Below are 16,575 nucleotides of genomic sequence, written 5' to 3'. Positions count from 1 at the left end.
GGAAAACATAGACAAAGAGCTGTTCTACCAAGAAAGATGCATTCATTCTGGTGGTGCTTCAGAAACTTGATTGAAAACAGCTTCTTTGTTTGTTTGTTTTTGTGATAGTCAAAGGGTAGCTGGCAAGTGTTGGTGCACCAGCACTCATGGGAGAAAACAGCCTGGAATGTGGGAGCAGGTGTTGCACTGGCCAACTTGAAACAGAGGGAAGATGACTAAAACCCTCCTTCATCCTCATCCCTTGCCAAATTAAATCCAATTTAGAGCAATGTGTTGCTACACATTGCCCCAACAATTAAAGAGGATAAAACTCCTGACTTATTTATTTTAAAACTGAAGAAGTCCTGTTTTACAGTACCATAACAACTGCTCTTACAAAAGACATGCCACAGGATCAGTGAGCAAAGGGCATTAGGAGCAGAATTTTACATCTTTTCAAGCAGACAGTTCCTCCATGATCAGGACACTCACAAGCTGCACAACAGCACCGATCTACAGCTGACACAGGCACTACAGCAGCTCCATCCCTCCCCTTACATCACCCATGTCACTGTGTTAATCCAACTCATCTTCCTTTTTGTCAGATAAGTTAACTACCACAAAGCTGGCTCACTAGAGATCTTACTTGTTAGCTCTAGGTGAACAAGCTTAATTAGGAAACATGGTAGAAACTGACATGTTTGCCACAAATTATTTTTATCAAAAAATTCTTGTATTCCACAGGGAATTTTTCCTATTTGTCAGAGTGGTTTAGTGCTCATTTTCTTCCACAAATGAAATTTCAGTTTTCATCTTTAAATGCTGGATTCACAGATGCTATGGGAATTCCTCAGGTGAACTTTAGCATGTCTGTCTCTTTATCCCATTTTCTTCTGTGACTGCAGTTACCCAGGCAAGCTTAACCTGCTGTGAGCTGTCACCAGGGACTCCAGTGATATGCTGGAGTAACTCAGTGAGACACACAGTGATGCACCTCCCACATAAAAGACTGAAGCACACAGACTTTTAACAACCTGCCTTTTAAACACCACATCAGCTTTTCTGAATCTAAAGCTTGCTACCAGCCAAAGGATTTCACTAAAAGCTATTGGATTTGGGTCACAAGTTTTCATCTGAGATGTAATTATAAAATCTAATTTCAGGAATATGATTTTTTTCAAACATTTCTGAAGTAATTCTTCTTTCAGCCAGCTTAGGTACACACTTGCTATAAAAAGCAGGCAAGTTTTTTAGTGGAAAAGAAGTGGGCATGGTGACAGCAAAAATAAGGACAGGAACTGAACGATGGGCCCTGCCTATGTGAACCTAAACTTCTGGTGTAGCTCCCACCAAGGGAGTTAAATATGTCCATAATACAAGATCCTGCATCACATCTTGTTACTCTCAAGGCAGCTTCAGCAAGAATACAAAAACCAGATGGATAAAGGTGCTAGTAGCTTAGTAATTCCTGCAGATATCTTTCCATTTCAAGGAAGATGATTTCTGGCAGGACAGTGTTAGAGGGATTTATGCTGTTTTGCAGAGGGAGGGCTTGAGGCTGCACAGTTGCCAGCCTAAAACCTTTCTAGATCTACTACTGGAAATTCACTTAAAATTAAGCATCAGCACCACCCTCCCCCAACAAAGATTAGGAACAAAAAATGCCAAGTAGATGTTCAGGGTGAAGAGAGAATTGTGGTGCTTCTGATTAAAATCAAAATCAAACTCTCCCCCATCCCATTCTAGGATTTCAGAAAGCTTTCCAGCAAACATCTGCCTCCAGTTTCCTCTTTGTTTATTCAGTCATCAATTATCAAGAGACTTTGTTTTGTCTCAAAGAGCTGCACAATTTGAAGCAACTGTGGTATCTGAGATGGTTCTGCCTAAACAAAACACAGATCCCTTCTGGCACTGAGAAACTGGTTTGGATTAAAATAAAAATATCCAAAACCAACAGCATTTTCTCTGTAAACTGTTCTTAGGGCTATTATAATGTCATTTTCCCCTGTAAAACAAATATACAGATTTCAAAAGCCTTGAGTTTTGTTCTCAAACAGCAGAAAATAAATGAGATTTGACATCATGATTTATTCCATTCCTTTTTTTTAAGAAAAGTGAAATATGTTAATAATTAAAGTAATGCAAATTTGCATTCTTCTGGTTTCTTAAGTATTATGACATGTACTTGCCTCAAGAGCCCTCTATGACAAATGTGCAATGGCAGCAATTGCACTTGTGCCTTTAATGTGGCAGCTCCCTGGACATATTATGACCTGTGATAAACCAGTGGATTAATGTCTGTTGTTACACTCCCTGCTGATAACAAGAAATCACAATGAGGCATTTGCCATTCATCTTCCCTTTCCAGCAGAACTCTGTCAGTGACTGCCATTGTTGTTACATCATGTAGCTGCTATCTGGGGACCCAAATAATTTATGCTACTCCTTAACTTACATTCACATCTTCACAACTCTTTCCACAGGAGAAGTTCCATGGTGATTTTAATTGAATATTTACAGAGTGGCTGAGTGTTTTGGCAACCCTATTTGAGGTTTACAAAGCAAAGCCAAATAATACCAGTTTAACAATGATTTTTTTTTTCTGTATTGCAGATAGTGCCCCAAGTCTGTAAATATAAAAACTTCGGATACCAATAGTTAAAGAAATTAAGTTCCATCAGAAAATCTTCGCTGGGCAGTTAGAGCTGAGAAAAGTAAAATTTCTCATTGTCTCTTTCTTAGACAATGACCCTTCTCTTGACGAATTCCTGTCTCAGCCATCATGGTTCCAGAGCATTCTAGGACTTAACAGTCATGTATCTCAACTATAAATTTGTCTTCCTACTTTTGTAGGAATCTGAAATACAGCTCATGGGGTGGAAATGCACAGGCTTCTTTTTAAGAGTATGTTCATACATTATTTATTAACAAAAGGTATAACAGTGTATATAAATATATATATGTGTGGGCTATGTTTACATATTGTTATCTAACTAAAAAGACACTGAAAGTAACTGTCCCTTCTTTTGTCAGCAGGATAATATGCTTTTGATATGAACATGTTATACATTTCTGCTGTCAGTTTATTGCACTGTTTTCAGATGGAGAAATCAATTCTAGTCCACTAATCCTTGCTTTCTTCTAAGTCTACTAATAAAGTGTATGATCCTGGTATTTTTGAGTCCTTTCATTAGCAATCTCTGTTATAAAATGAAAAGATATCTCAATTATAATTTGTCCTATATATGCATGAATAAAATGTGAAGATCTCATTATTGTATGTTAATAAACAAAGCTTTGCAATATGAATAATTCCTTTGAATTAAGTGTTAAATTAAATTTGCTCTGTATTAATCTATAAGCTCAGTGTGAAATCCTGATTTAGACTTAAAAATCATTTTACCTTATGTTTCAAAAAGGACAAATTTCTCATTGGACTAAATCACATTTGCCATTCCCCATAAACCTGTCCTCATATAAGTGTATAAGACAAATATCTGATAAAGTTGTAGGTTGCATGCACTAATTGATGGCTTGTGTACTCAAAGTAGGCAAGCGACAAACACACACTTACAACCCATCATAAATTATGAATTATACACATCCTAAACATCTTCAGTTGAATCTTATCTGAGCTGAATGGTCTTGAAGGTAGTGTGTGGCTACAGAAGTCTGCATATTAGAGCAACTGCTGGGTTGAAGTCCCAGTGGGTGTTGACTCTCTGGCAAGGTTGAGAGAGGCAGGAGCTCAAGAAGAGCAAATTGGCTGAGTTAAACAGCCACAGTAGAGGCCCCCAGGTCTGAACTGTGTGTGCTTTGGAGGATTCTGTTGGGACTACTTCTAATCTATGTCCATGGATTAGATGTCTAGGAGCAGCTAGAATGCACTAGAAGTGCTCCCAGAGCACAGGGTTTGCTCTGTTACATGTGAAAGTTGCCCAGTTTGTCTATTCCCAGACTCCTTCATAAGGCAAAGCAGAATTTGCAGCATGTTGGGATAGGATCTCAAGAACACACTCCTGAGGTGATCTAAAACACTAATGTGTGCACTTTCTTTATAAAAATAAGCTATAGAGTACTCTCCATAAAAAATTTACTGTGAGTTGATATTCACAATGTTATGTTATCATATTTGACACATTAATGGCAGAATTTAATCTTCAGGTCTAAAGATTTCACCATACAGCCAAGTTTTCTTCCCATGGGACAGCATGCTGGATCCCTTAAGCATTTGAAAAATCCTTTGTCATGCTTTCAAATTACTCTATTCAACCCAAATTCAGGAGCTATTCAGATGTCAGAAAAGGTCCTGCAGCTATGTCAAAGGGAGAGAGAGGGAAATGAAGACTTCCCAAAAGCAATGAGGAAAAGAATTCAGCTAATAAAAACAATTTCCCTCAAGTACTTTTCTACAAATATCATGAAAACTTGAGACTCGATTTTATGTTTAAAAAAAAATAAAATTATCTTGTAGATGAGGTTGATTAGCCTATTTTTCTATTATTCCCTCCACTTTAAACCTGAGAGCTTTGAACACCATGAAAAACAATATCTGTGCTCCAGGAGTAAGATTATTCTCCTCCATCTGCTCTCATCCACACTTCACTTTCCTGAGGAGTCAGTGTGGAGAGTAGGATTCCTCAGACCAGTTTTAGACATCTAAGTCTGAAGAAAGCACCTCTTTCCTGTTCTTTTCTGCTACCAAAGGGATGATTAGATCATGGCTGTAGACTTTAAATTGAAAGTTTTTTTATAGATGTTTACAGGCATTCTGCTAGATGAATTGCATCCCAGCTGTCTTCAGCACTACTTCCTCTGCAGAGTGAGAAGAATGCCCTGTGAGGGAATTCCAGTAGAACTCTCTGAACTTTTCTGTAAGAAATACATTAATTTCTTGGCATAGCCAGTTGCGATTCAGAAATTCCGTTTCTTGTTGCTAAATAGAATTTCCATCATTCACTACCAATATTCACAGACACACTCCATGATTTCATAAGCCCAGAGCCTCAAGTGTTTGGATCAGTTCAGTGCTTGAGCATGCACAGTGCTAGACACTGTGACTGACCCTGGCATGCAAACTTATTTCAGTCTGCTCATTTTTTGGCTCCAGTGAGAGTATGTAAATACATGCTTAAGTAGTTTGATGATCAACAGATGATTTAAGAAAACAACTTAATGCTTTAAGAAGTATGAGATGTACAAGAAGACAACAGATTATAACTAGAAATTATTTTTTATTATTAAAAAAATTTAAAAAGGAAAAAGAAGGTAAAGCCATCAAGGAAAACTAGTTACCCAGATAACCAGACAAAAGAACATCAGGGTTTTTATTTGGTACCTTTTTTTTTTATACTAGAGGTTAAAAAAATTCCTACTAATATTACACTGCCGGTTCTCAGTAACAATGAGAAAATTATTAACAACATTTCAGAACAGCAAAAATGTTTAGCTCCAGAATATGAGACATCCTTACAATACAGAGCAGAGAAGAATATAGGAAAATGCCTTCTTAACCTGAGAAATTTATGAGCATGTACAGTCGGGAACTGAGTGGTTGAAAGCATAGGAATTCCATGGCTTTCTCAGACATCAATCACTCTTACTAAGGGGAGCTACACAATAATCTGTAGGACATTGCAGAGACTGTAAAATTCCAAGGTATCACCAAGTAATAATTAAAGAAGCAAAGATTAATTGCTGGAGATGAGCTCAAACCACAAATTATAAATCTGAACATTTTAAATCTAATTTTGAAAAGTTTAGCTCTGGACATTTCATTACATGTACGCTATCATGAAGGGATGGCTGATGTAAAACTATGAATAAGTGTTTTCTTCTTCAATTTGCTCCTCAATTTGGAGATCCTTTTCCCCCTCCCCATATTTTGAGAGAACATTATTATAGCAGTATGGTTAGTCACAGCAATTTTCTGTACAGCAAGTACTTTGGGTGAACACAACCCACTCATATCACTTTGGACAAAGAAGATGGGAAACTACGTGAATGCAGTCCATGCTTGGGCACGAGGTTAGGCATGAGGAAAAATCAAACTGTGAGGAAGCAGAGTGAATAGGCACTTGAAATTTATTTTCCAACAGGGGATCAGCAAGAACTCATGTGACAAATACCATGAAACAACATATGAGATCACCTTAAGTAAATCAATCAAGCCACTGTTCTTCTGCTTTTCTAAGAAGTGCTTAGTTAAAAAAAAAGAAAAAGGAAATGTCTGTGAAACAAAATTCATGACTCTCCTTGTCTTACACGTGTGTGTTCCCCCAGATGCAGGGGGCTATTTCCTATCCTCCTGGAGCCCTGGCCAGCATTTGTCCATGTGCAGGGCCAATAGAGGGAACAGAGTGCACTTAATTCCAACCTGTCTTGCCTTTATTTTGGTAGGTAAGAAAAAAGTGAGTGCTGTGAGGTTTAACTATCTTAGGATGATGAAAGTTCAGAATTAAAAGGTTAACCTCTCACTAGATTATTACATAAATGGGCAGCAGAATGCAACCCTTCTGTTTGCAACATGCTTTGGACAAAAAGGGACACTTGGCAGAATTTGCAGGTATTTGTAGAAGTGCTTTGAGTGCAACTTCTGGACAGGACTTGGAAACCTATAGCTTTTTCCTAAATTCTCAGGCAAGTCAAAAAACCTTTTTGATAGAAAGACAATCTGAAAGTCAGGAGTTTGAGGTATCTCTAGTTTGTGGGACTGGAGGGTTTTTTTAATCATCTCTTGAGGTTTTGAATCTCAGGGGGATCTCCTGGTCCAAATGAATGGCTTTTGCAGACGTGGGCATCATAGTAACACTCTCTTCTCCAGAAAGCCATCGTGCTGTGCTTACATTATATAGATGCTGCCAAATCCTCATTACTGCATTCTCTACAAGTGCCCTGACATTCCCATCTCTTTCGTGTACCAGGTTCAGACATAGGATAAAACTAGATATGATTCAAGTTAATGTTTATGCAATAGAAAACCAAGAACCCTAAATTAAATTTTGAAAAGTGTTTTATGCACATGCTCAAAAGGACAAGGCCAGTTTTTGTCTCCTTCAGCACCTTTCTAAAAGGTAGAGTACTGCAAGAGAAGTAGTTTCAGTCTGACCTGATTTACAGGACAGAACAGGATAAACAGGTGGTCACTGTCACTCAACTACCAGCCTATATAATTAGCTAAAATAGCAATTAGATCAAAATTACTTGAATAATAAGATGTTATTAGAGAGCTGCTCTTTAAAATATTCTTAGGGCATCCGAAATTTTAATTTTTTTTTTTTATGGATTCTTACCCAAAGTAATCAAATAGTCATGAAAGTAAAAGCTGGATTTTATATTTACATTTCTGAGGTTTTAGGCAAAAATCTTATCCTAGTAAAGACAAAGAGTTCCTACTTGTGTAGCCTGAGACCGTAACATGGTGATGAAGTGGCACAATGATGGTGTGTGTGCACCAAAGAGTCCTTGACAAAGGCGTTGCTGTTGTGGCCTCATGCCCACTGGTTTGCCACTTTCCGTCTCCAAGCAACACTCCCATTGGAGCAGCAGCCTGGCATCTCAGCCTTCCACATCACCGCTTGGTGATAGCCCAAGTCTAGTCTGCTCTGTGCCACTGTGGCCAACAAGTCACGAGAGTTCTCAGAGAAAACAGGTGAGATTTAGAAAATGCGTTTCAGGAAGATACAGTCAGCTCGGGAGGAATTGACATGAAGGAGCAATAAGCCTCTGTTTCAGTGGTGGTAAGGACACAGAGAACCCAATTTTTAAAATTCATTTACAAGCATAGTTACAGTATCAGGAGTTAAGTCTTATTTTAAAATTGCATTAATATTTTGGAATGCTATTTTAGAAGAAAAAGGGAAAAGTGTTAGAAGTTATTTGAAAATCTCTACTCAATTGGGTGGAAGAACTACAGTTCCATAGGTCCTGTCTATACAATCCTGCTCTCATCATAATAGATATTCTCATCAGAATAAATTGTTGGTAGAGAGTGGCATTTGGAATATAAAATATAAATGAAAAACCTGAAGCATTGACTTATATGTTAAAATTTGAATTTATCTACATGAACAGGATATCAAAAGGAGACGTGGTCTTTATCTTTCTGTATGCATTCACACCATTGCTTTATAAATGGAAAAAACCAGCTTCTCTCCATCCTGTGTTGCAAGATGCTCATGGAATAGAAGCCTATCTTTTTGTTGCAGACATCCTAAGCCTCTCCCTTCCGACAGCTATGAATTCCTGAGTAATCCTGATGGGCATTGTAGCAACAAGCATGGATTTCTTCCTAGTCACTGTAGATTGTAGGCCTTTTCCCTATATATATACATTGCTTAATTTTACAAAAATTAATTCCTGAGTTTATTAGCATCTCATTTGCACAGATAGAATACTAAGTCTGCATGAGGTCAAGTGCAGGTATAAGTCTTCGAGTGACTGGGATATAAATAGTCCATATATTTGGCTATTTAGAACACCATTGCTCATGCACGACTATCAGTTGCAGCAGAAGTTTTGCATGTGCAAGAGATATAGGGTCACATTTCAAATGATGTCAGCGAGGGCTCCAGGAATGGCTCACGGGTTCTTTGTCAGTGCAGAACCATTTGACTACATGCCTCATTTCTTTTTCTCCCTTTGCTGCAGGGCAAGTTGACACATTTAATTACTCTTCAGAGTTTTTTACCCATTAAGTTATTTGGTTATTTACCTGATCAAGTTTTGCAAAGTTAGAATAGATTTTTTTTCCTGCCACAACTAAAGGTGCCTTCAATGGTTATATAAGGCAGGGACCAGCCAGCCAGATCCTTGCCAGTACCCCTCTCTCCTGGCTTTCAACACAGTTGTTATTCCAGTAATGTCTCTCTCTCAAGCTGTGGTTGCCAACTCTGTTCAAATGTGTGGTGGTTTCCTGCTGTGGGCAAAGAGCCACCAAGACTGAAGCTGGATCTACGAAACTAATTTCATGGCTAAATGCCGATTCGTTTACCCGTAATTCTTCATAGGCAATAAATGGTGAAGTATGCAAAAAGCCCCACTTTTTTGGGGAGATGAGGGAGGTAGACACCTCTCTGTGCTGGAATATGAAAAAGTTTGTTGCCTCAAAGCAACAAAGTTATGGACTATTAGTCTGGAGAATTAAAAAAAAAGGTGGCACTACCTCAATTTTTAAAAAATAATTGGGTTTTTTTGTTGTTGTTTTTGATTAATTTTAAACAGCTATTTGTGAGGAAACTACTTTTATTCCAAGCAAGATTCCTCTGTCTGCTTTTGCAAGGATTAAGTCTGCACCAAATGGGAAACAAAACTCAGCCACATCATTCCTGTCTGCATGGAATTTACAGTAATGAAAAGAAAGCACCTCAGCCTTTTGCCATGGGGCATCTGGAAGGCTTGTGTTTTAATCTTACCAACCAGCTCCTTGAGGAGGGCAATTCACATTTCCCCTGGAAGGATCTCTGCAGACAGCAGAGTTGGCCAACAAGAGATGTGACCTCTTCCAAATCTATATATATTAATTATATATGTATATATGTGTATATATATATATATGTGTATATATATATATATGTGTATATATATATATGTGTATATATATATATATAATTGAAGTTTCTCTTCTAGTTGGCAGACCTTTTTGCTTCTTAGTCCTAGAGCCAGCTATGGGAACTTATTTTTTCCAGGACAGATTCTTAAAACTCAGTGCTCTGCCCTGTAGAGGTTACTGAGTTAACTTTGTTAACTGAGCTAGTTAAGGAAGTGAGAACCGGTTAAGTTGCCTTAACTTTGGACTCTTACAAGCTTGTATACAATCCTTCCCAGCAGAGTTAATTAGCTTAGGCATCCAACCAGCAATTTTCACAGCAAACTAACCCAATTATCTCTGCATGATATGATACTGTGTCATTGTCTGAGCCCAGAATATGTCTGTCTGCATATGGGAAAAATTAACTTCAGGTTGTGCCATTGAAAATAGCAGTGGGTGCTCTAGGGAGAGGGATAGTTCCCTTCTGCCTTTCATAATATGAATCTCTAGACTGATAACTGATAAATGTACTCACTATCAGTCAAAGTCTCTGACTGATAGTGAGTGCATTTCTATAATCTCAATTTTTGTGCTAGGTAGAGTTTTTTTAAGTCAAAATCATTAAAGGTAAAGAGTATGAGGAACCCAGGGTTCTAACTTCCTGAATTCAGCATAAAGCAAACGTTTTTTGACACCCTGTTCAGCATTATCAGGCAATTTTTTCATGGCCAAGTACCCTCACTAACTTGATAACAGTTCCAATTTAAGCAGAAGAGTTCAGATTTTCTTTGTTGCACTGGAAGATCTTGCTGACGATCTGCCATTGTCTCCCAGCAGATTTGGAGATTCAAAGGAAACCTCTGATAACACATTTCTATTGACAGTGTAATAGTTTCATTACTTATATTACTGCAGAACTTCAGCTTCTCATTGTACTTATACATTTATTCTTCTTTTTCCTAAGTGAGGAACCACTTATCTTCCCATTTTTTGAAGGACAATGGATATGCAGGGTTCAAAGTATTATCCAATGCCACACTCAGGAAAGCTGTGATATATTTAGAATTTGAGCACTTCAGGTCTTCAATGGGCTAAGGTAGACCACTGACCAACATTCTTATCAAAGTTGTGTTGCTTTAACTGGTATAACATATTGTCCTGGTTTTGACTGGGATGGAGTTAATTTTCTTCTTTGTAACTGATACAGTGCTGTGTTTTTAATTTACTATGCGACAGTTGTTGATAACATACTGATGCTATAGTTTTTGTTCAGTAGAGCTTGCTCTAAGTAAAGGACTTTTTGTTTTCCTGTACTCTGACTGTGAGCAGGTGCACTGAACTTGCCAAAGGGATATTCCATATCATACAGCATCATGATGATCAGGAAATAAACTTGTGTTTCTGTGTGTGTGTCGGGGGCATGTTGGCTGGGAGCTGCCAATCACTTTGGTCAGCAGGTGGTGAGCAGTTGGGTTGTGCATCACTTGTTTCTCTTGGGTTTTATTCCTCTCTCTCTTTTTCATTACCACCATTATTATTGTTATTATTATATTTTGTTTCTATTATTCAACTGTTCCTGTCTCAACCCTCAAGTTATACTTTTTTCTGATTCAGCTCCCACTGCGAGGCAAAGTGAGCGAGTGGCTGCATGTTGCTTAGTTGCCAGCTGGGATTAAATCATGACACAGATAAAAGTGTAAAGAGAGAAGCACAATATGAAAAATAAGAGGGAGAACATAATTTTCTGTAATGACTTTAGTGCAGATAATTACACTAACACTGAACATATTCTAGTCAGAGCACATAGCTATTATCTTTTATATCCTCAGGAAACACTGCTAAGTGACCATTTAATTTTGTTATTTTTTACACTTGATTTATAAATATCCATCACTCTGATACTGAAAGACGAGGCATTAAGCTGATTCTATGCTCTTAATCTCAGGTTGAGTGGTATCTAGTCAGTGCCTTGAAAAGTTATCTAACTTCACTCTAGGCATTGTAAACATTTTGGCATTTTTTAATCTATTATTCAGTGTTTTCTAGTAGAAGGCAGAATTTTTACTGCAAACCCCTCTTCCTCAACCATTACAGAAAAAGAAATTCATACACATAATCCATGTTATCTCAAGGAATGGACTCAGTGGCAAGCCTGGCATTACTTATAAAAAACTAAATTTGAAGCTAGCCCAGAACCAGTAGTATAAAGCAGATACAGACATTTTCTGACAAAACCAGCTACTGCCATTTTAGAGTACAGCTCAATAATGTGCAGTTTCAAATATGGACTGATCTTGCATCAAAGATCCCTGAAGAAATACAGTCGGTACTCCAGGCTCCTGTGTTTCTTCTCTTGCTGGGGTAATTATCCTCTTGCAGTTGCTGGGACTTGCCCTCTAGATTTCTGTCAGCACTGTGTCACTGTTACATTACATGGCAGCACGACAGTTTCAGCATATTTCAAAGACAGAGCAGCCAAGAAAGATGCCCCCTCTGAAGGCACGCTGTGCTTTGCTCACTGGTTATACCCACGGACATTAATAATGTCATCTTTGCATTGATCAGTGGCAAACTGTGCTACATTCTCTTGGAAATTCAACTCCCTTGTAAAATATGAGACTGGGCACTGAATGACACGTTCAACACAAAGTCTTAGGCCATTTTGGCTGCGCAGTTTCTGGTTTCTGCTCTTCCCTACAAGTTCAGTATGAAAGGAAAGGTGTCCAGAGTGGACACCCTCTGGCTTTACAGCACTGACAGAACCACAGAGATTTCTGTGATAAACTGAGACAATGGAGCTTATCTCCAGCAGTCACTCTCAGAGAAACCACAGTTTCTGCTGTGTTTGTACTTGTTAGTTTCTTCTTTCCACACCTCTTACAGGGTTCTGGAATATACAAATTGCACTTAGAATAGTTTCAGTTCTGTACATGATTTGGAATTCCTTGGGGTGAAATGAAAAACTCTATGTTATATATGACACTACAGTCCTTCATTTGTTAGCAACATTGAAAATAACAATAGCAGGTGAAATATATACAGGCAAAGTAATACAAGAGCCGTAACCTCTGAGAATCAGTTACAGCTTTGGCATGTGCTCTTGGAGTCATTTTTACATTCCCAGCAGTTTCCTTACACAGCACAGCATATGTTCTCATTCTTGTACTTGTATATACTACAAGACATAGATAAGAGCACATGTAATGGAAACAAGATCTTGTTCTTCTCACTTCTCCTAAAGAATTGTTTGCACTATGAGGGATGTCAAACTCACACTTTTGGACTCACTTGTTCTAAAACTGCCAAATGAAATGGTGAACCAGCCCATGCAGAAGGGTTTTCTTTGTTCTCCTCTCTCCCACCCCCCATTCTTCCCCCTAATGCGTAATAACATTTCCATGGATATAACTTCCTTAGAACTAGAGTATTAGGAACTCAATTGTATTTACACTGTAGATTATAATTGGCATGATAAAGGATCACAAGTGTATCTTTTTTTGTCAGCTTGTTCCATTAAGGACTTCTAACCATGGATCATTGATGTAACAGATCATTATGGCCCATTGTGTCAGTTCTTCTGTTGGGATCTGTGCACTACAAGCATGACAGATTTCCTCTGCAGCAATTATAGTCTGTTGTGACAATAGGATTTAATGAATCTAAACAACAAACCACATAATCTGTTATTACAGAGCACAGCTATGCACCCAGATGGGAATTAAGTTCCTAGACATTGCCAGTTGCAGTTTTAAAAATTGTGGCTATTTCAATCTTCACTTTATTAGATGCAATGCTCTAATTTACGGCATATATTTATCTCTTCCCTGGCAGGTCAAAGGTCTTCAGAATTTAAGGCTTAATCCTGCGAGTGTTCTGTGGTTTCATTTTTTTTCCTGAGTAAACATTATCTCTTAGGTTTTTAGACACTTACTCCCTGCCTTTCACTGTGATACTAGCCATGCTATTAATTTTTCAGTACTAGCATTGTAGGCGAAACAAACAACCACAATGAAATTGGTCACAGTAATTAGTGATAGCAGAACAGTTTTGCATTGTTTCTAAAGAATAGGCACTTCTACTTAATATGGATTTCTACAAAGCTACACCAGTGCAAATATGTAAAATCATATTGACTGCAATTTCCCTGACTGATGCAGCTGAAGGTCTGCTTTAGAGACTTTTGATGCATGCCTGTGGAATTCATACTGTCTTTATAAACACAGATTTTCAGCTTTTGAATATGAGTTCTGGGCTTCAGCTCCTCAGAGCTTCCAATTACAGTGTTGGTACTGCTATATTTTCATCTATGCACATGGACACTACTGGAATATATGTGCTTTGTCTAAATAATTGAAAGTTCATTGCAAAGAATATATTCATGAGGACTAGATGTGGATGCACTCTGTAAATGCCATTGTGGATTATCATGGTCATTATCATGAACTTTAAAGAAGAAATTCCCAATTAAACATATTTCCATATCCATACACTTGAATAAAAAAAAGGAAGAGATTCTTACCCTTACCTAGCATGCGCACACATTTGGCATTCTGGTCAGGACTATCAAATGAGATTTCTCCGCACCTCTGGGGAAAAAACAGATATATTTCATTAAAGTCTCTGTGACGGCACCCCTGTCCTCATCCTCTGATACCTCTCTTTGTGCTTTGGAACTGAAGATGTTCAAGACTCATTGTAAAAACATAAAAAAGGAAAGACTTTGCAAGTAGCCAAAGTTTGAGAAAAAAATGGTTGTTGCAAATATGTCAGCATGGGTCAACACTGTAGTCCAGGATATTTGCTGAGGAAAACTCTAGGTAATGTCTTACTGCCTTTGGATCTGTCTTAAGCTAAGACTGATGTCTGCCCCTGTCATTGAGGATGATTGTCTCCCTGCATATTCCCAATCAAGGAACATCATTAGAGTTATGATCAGAGTACAGAAGTGTTACATTTTTAAACACAAGATACCATTTTGAGTTTATGCAGACAGACATGTCAGTTTAGCTGCCAGGACAAACATAATTGGTGTGGCTTATGGGTCTGATCCAGCTTCAATTAAAGACAATCAGTGGGCAGATCCCACTGACTTCAGTGGTGGTTTCTTTAGCTGCTACATAAAAGATTCAGTTTTGTATCACTACACTCAAAGCTCATGAGAGGGGCTTAAGGACAGCCTCATATTTTCTGGATAAAAGTGGTTTATGCTTCCTTATCTACGTACTTAAGGTTTTGGTATCCATGACCAAATGGGAATAAAAGCAGAGCGAGTAAAGTCTGGAAAAATAACTGAGAGCTGTCCATTTCCCTTCCTCTTTATTTCTCTCTCTTATGTACTTTCTCCTTTTCAGCACCTATGGTGAAGTTGTTAGAACTGGGTTATTTTTTTTGCTTTTTTTTTCATTAATAAAGGTGACATTGCAGCAAATATTAAAACCTACAAATCAGGTAAGTAAAAAAACCTCAGAACATCAAAGAAGATGAAACACAGCACCAGCTTCATAAATGAACAACACATTTGGAACTCACTATTGTTAAAAAACTTTTCACCTCCCTCACACTGAAATAAACACAAATAAACAAACAAAAGTCCCACTCAGTCTTTTTATATATCATTACATCTAAAAAGAGCAAACAGATGCCTGTATTAACCTTCCTAGGTGGGAGCACATACTACAGAAACAATGAAAAAGAAAAACAACACCTTGCATTTCAAAGTTAATTTTACAAATGCTCTTATACCAGCTCCCTGTCAGGAGAAATAGAAACTTGATATTTATTCTTCTGAGAAGAATGCTAAAATATAGGCATCTTTTCACAGAAGTCTCCCAGCTGCTTCTTCTCAAGAAAGCATACTTAGACAAACACAGATGGTAGAAAGCATGTCAAAATTCACTGCCCACTTCACCCCTGGAATTATGGTGCTCTGTGAAAACCTTTGGTTATTTTTGATTCAGTCCCTCAGAGGTACTGTACGTTCCAGACATATTTATATAAACAACACATTTCAGGCTGGCAAATGGTGTCTTACAATATCTAACAATACTCACCAGTCCTAGCATTATGAAATTGGGAAAACAGCTAATGTTCCCCAGAGCCAACTAACATCCCATGGGATCCATTGTGATGATGGATGAGCTTGGAAAACTTTGCAAGATTCAGACAACTGTATACAAGTTCATAGCCTTATCTGAATTCCCTTTATGCCTACAGTTCACAGAAGTGGTTGAAAATCATGTTACAACAGTCAGCCTAAAAGATTTTTCACCACTACCACTGCAGCTGGAAATACTGGGGGGAGAAAGAGTTTCTGCAGCAATTTCACTTCTGTTGCTAGTAAAAGTTCATAGGTACATGTCAGTGGGGTGAAAAATAAACTGTTACCAAACTGCTCAGAGCGTCAAAAAGGACCCAGTTAAAACCTGGATTTGTAAAATGGCACAGAAATACAGCAGGAACTCACTTTTGCTCATCCACAGAATAGGGTCGTTTGTGCATTTTTACTGTTAGCAAATGTTTTCCATGAAGAAGAAGTGAGGAATGATTTCAAGATTTAATCTTTAGGATTAAACTGGGACTTTACCACAAGTACTATTCATTCCTTCCAGGGCTGGATAAGCTTCCTCTACCCTTTTCCTGGACTGACTTACTTCCTTTTCCCATTTATGTTTGTTCTGCCTGCTTGTACATCGTGGTTGGTACTGTGAGATGCGGCCAAAAGTCTCTCCAGATAAAATCAATTTTCAAACTACTCTTACAGCAGATGCTCATTCCCTCCTGAAAACATCTAAGTTGGCTATAGAGTAAAGAATCTATCAGGGAGAAGAAATAGGATTTTGACATTAGATGCTGGTTATTCTACTTTTTAATTTCAACCAGTCAGAAAGCAGAGAGAGAAGGAGGAATGACCTTGGACACACCTGAGTTGGGATACTTTAAATCTCAGTTTGGGCTTCATGGCTGGGCCTAGTATAGTATTGGTTGGACTGGTTCTGCTATATGCAATCCTGGATGTTGCCTCTGTGAGTTCACAGAGGCAGCACTGCTGAAAATAATATCACCAGTGT

General features: G+C 38.1%; 1 protein-coding gene across 1 annotated transcript in view; it reads right to left on the bottom strand.

Annotated features, from left to right (window-relative positions):
• PDE7B (phosphodiesterase 7B) overlaps nt 1-16,575 on the bottom strand; it is a 170,744-nt gene that overhangs the window by 100,747 nt on the left and 53,422 nt on the right. The window contains exon 3 of the mRNA XM_030945699.1: nt 14,034-14,094. Within this exon, the coding sequence (XP_030801559.1) occupies nt 14,034-14,094 (61 nt within the window). The remainder of the gene's footprint in view (nt 1-14,033; nt 14,095-16,575) is intronic.

Source organism: Camarhynchus parvulus, chromosome 3, assembly GCF_901933205.1.
Source record: "Camarhynchus parvulus chromosome 3, STF_HiC, whole genome shotgun sequence".
NCBI lineage: Eukaryota > Metazoa > Chordata > Aves > Passeriformes > Thraupidae > Camarhynchus > Camarhynchus parvulus.
This window is presented reverse-complemented; position numbering and strand designations above follow the sequence as displayed.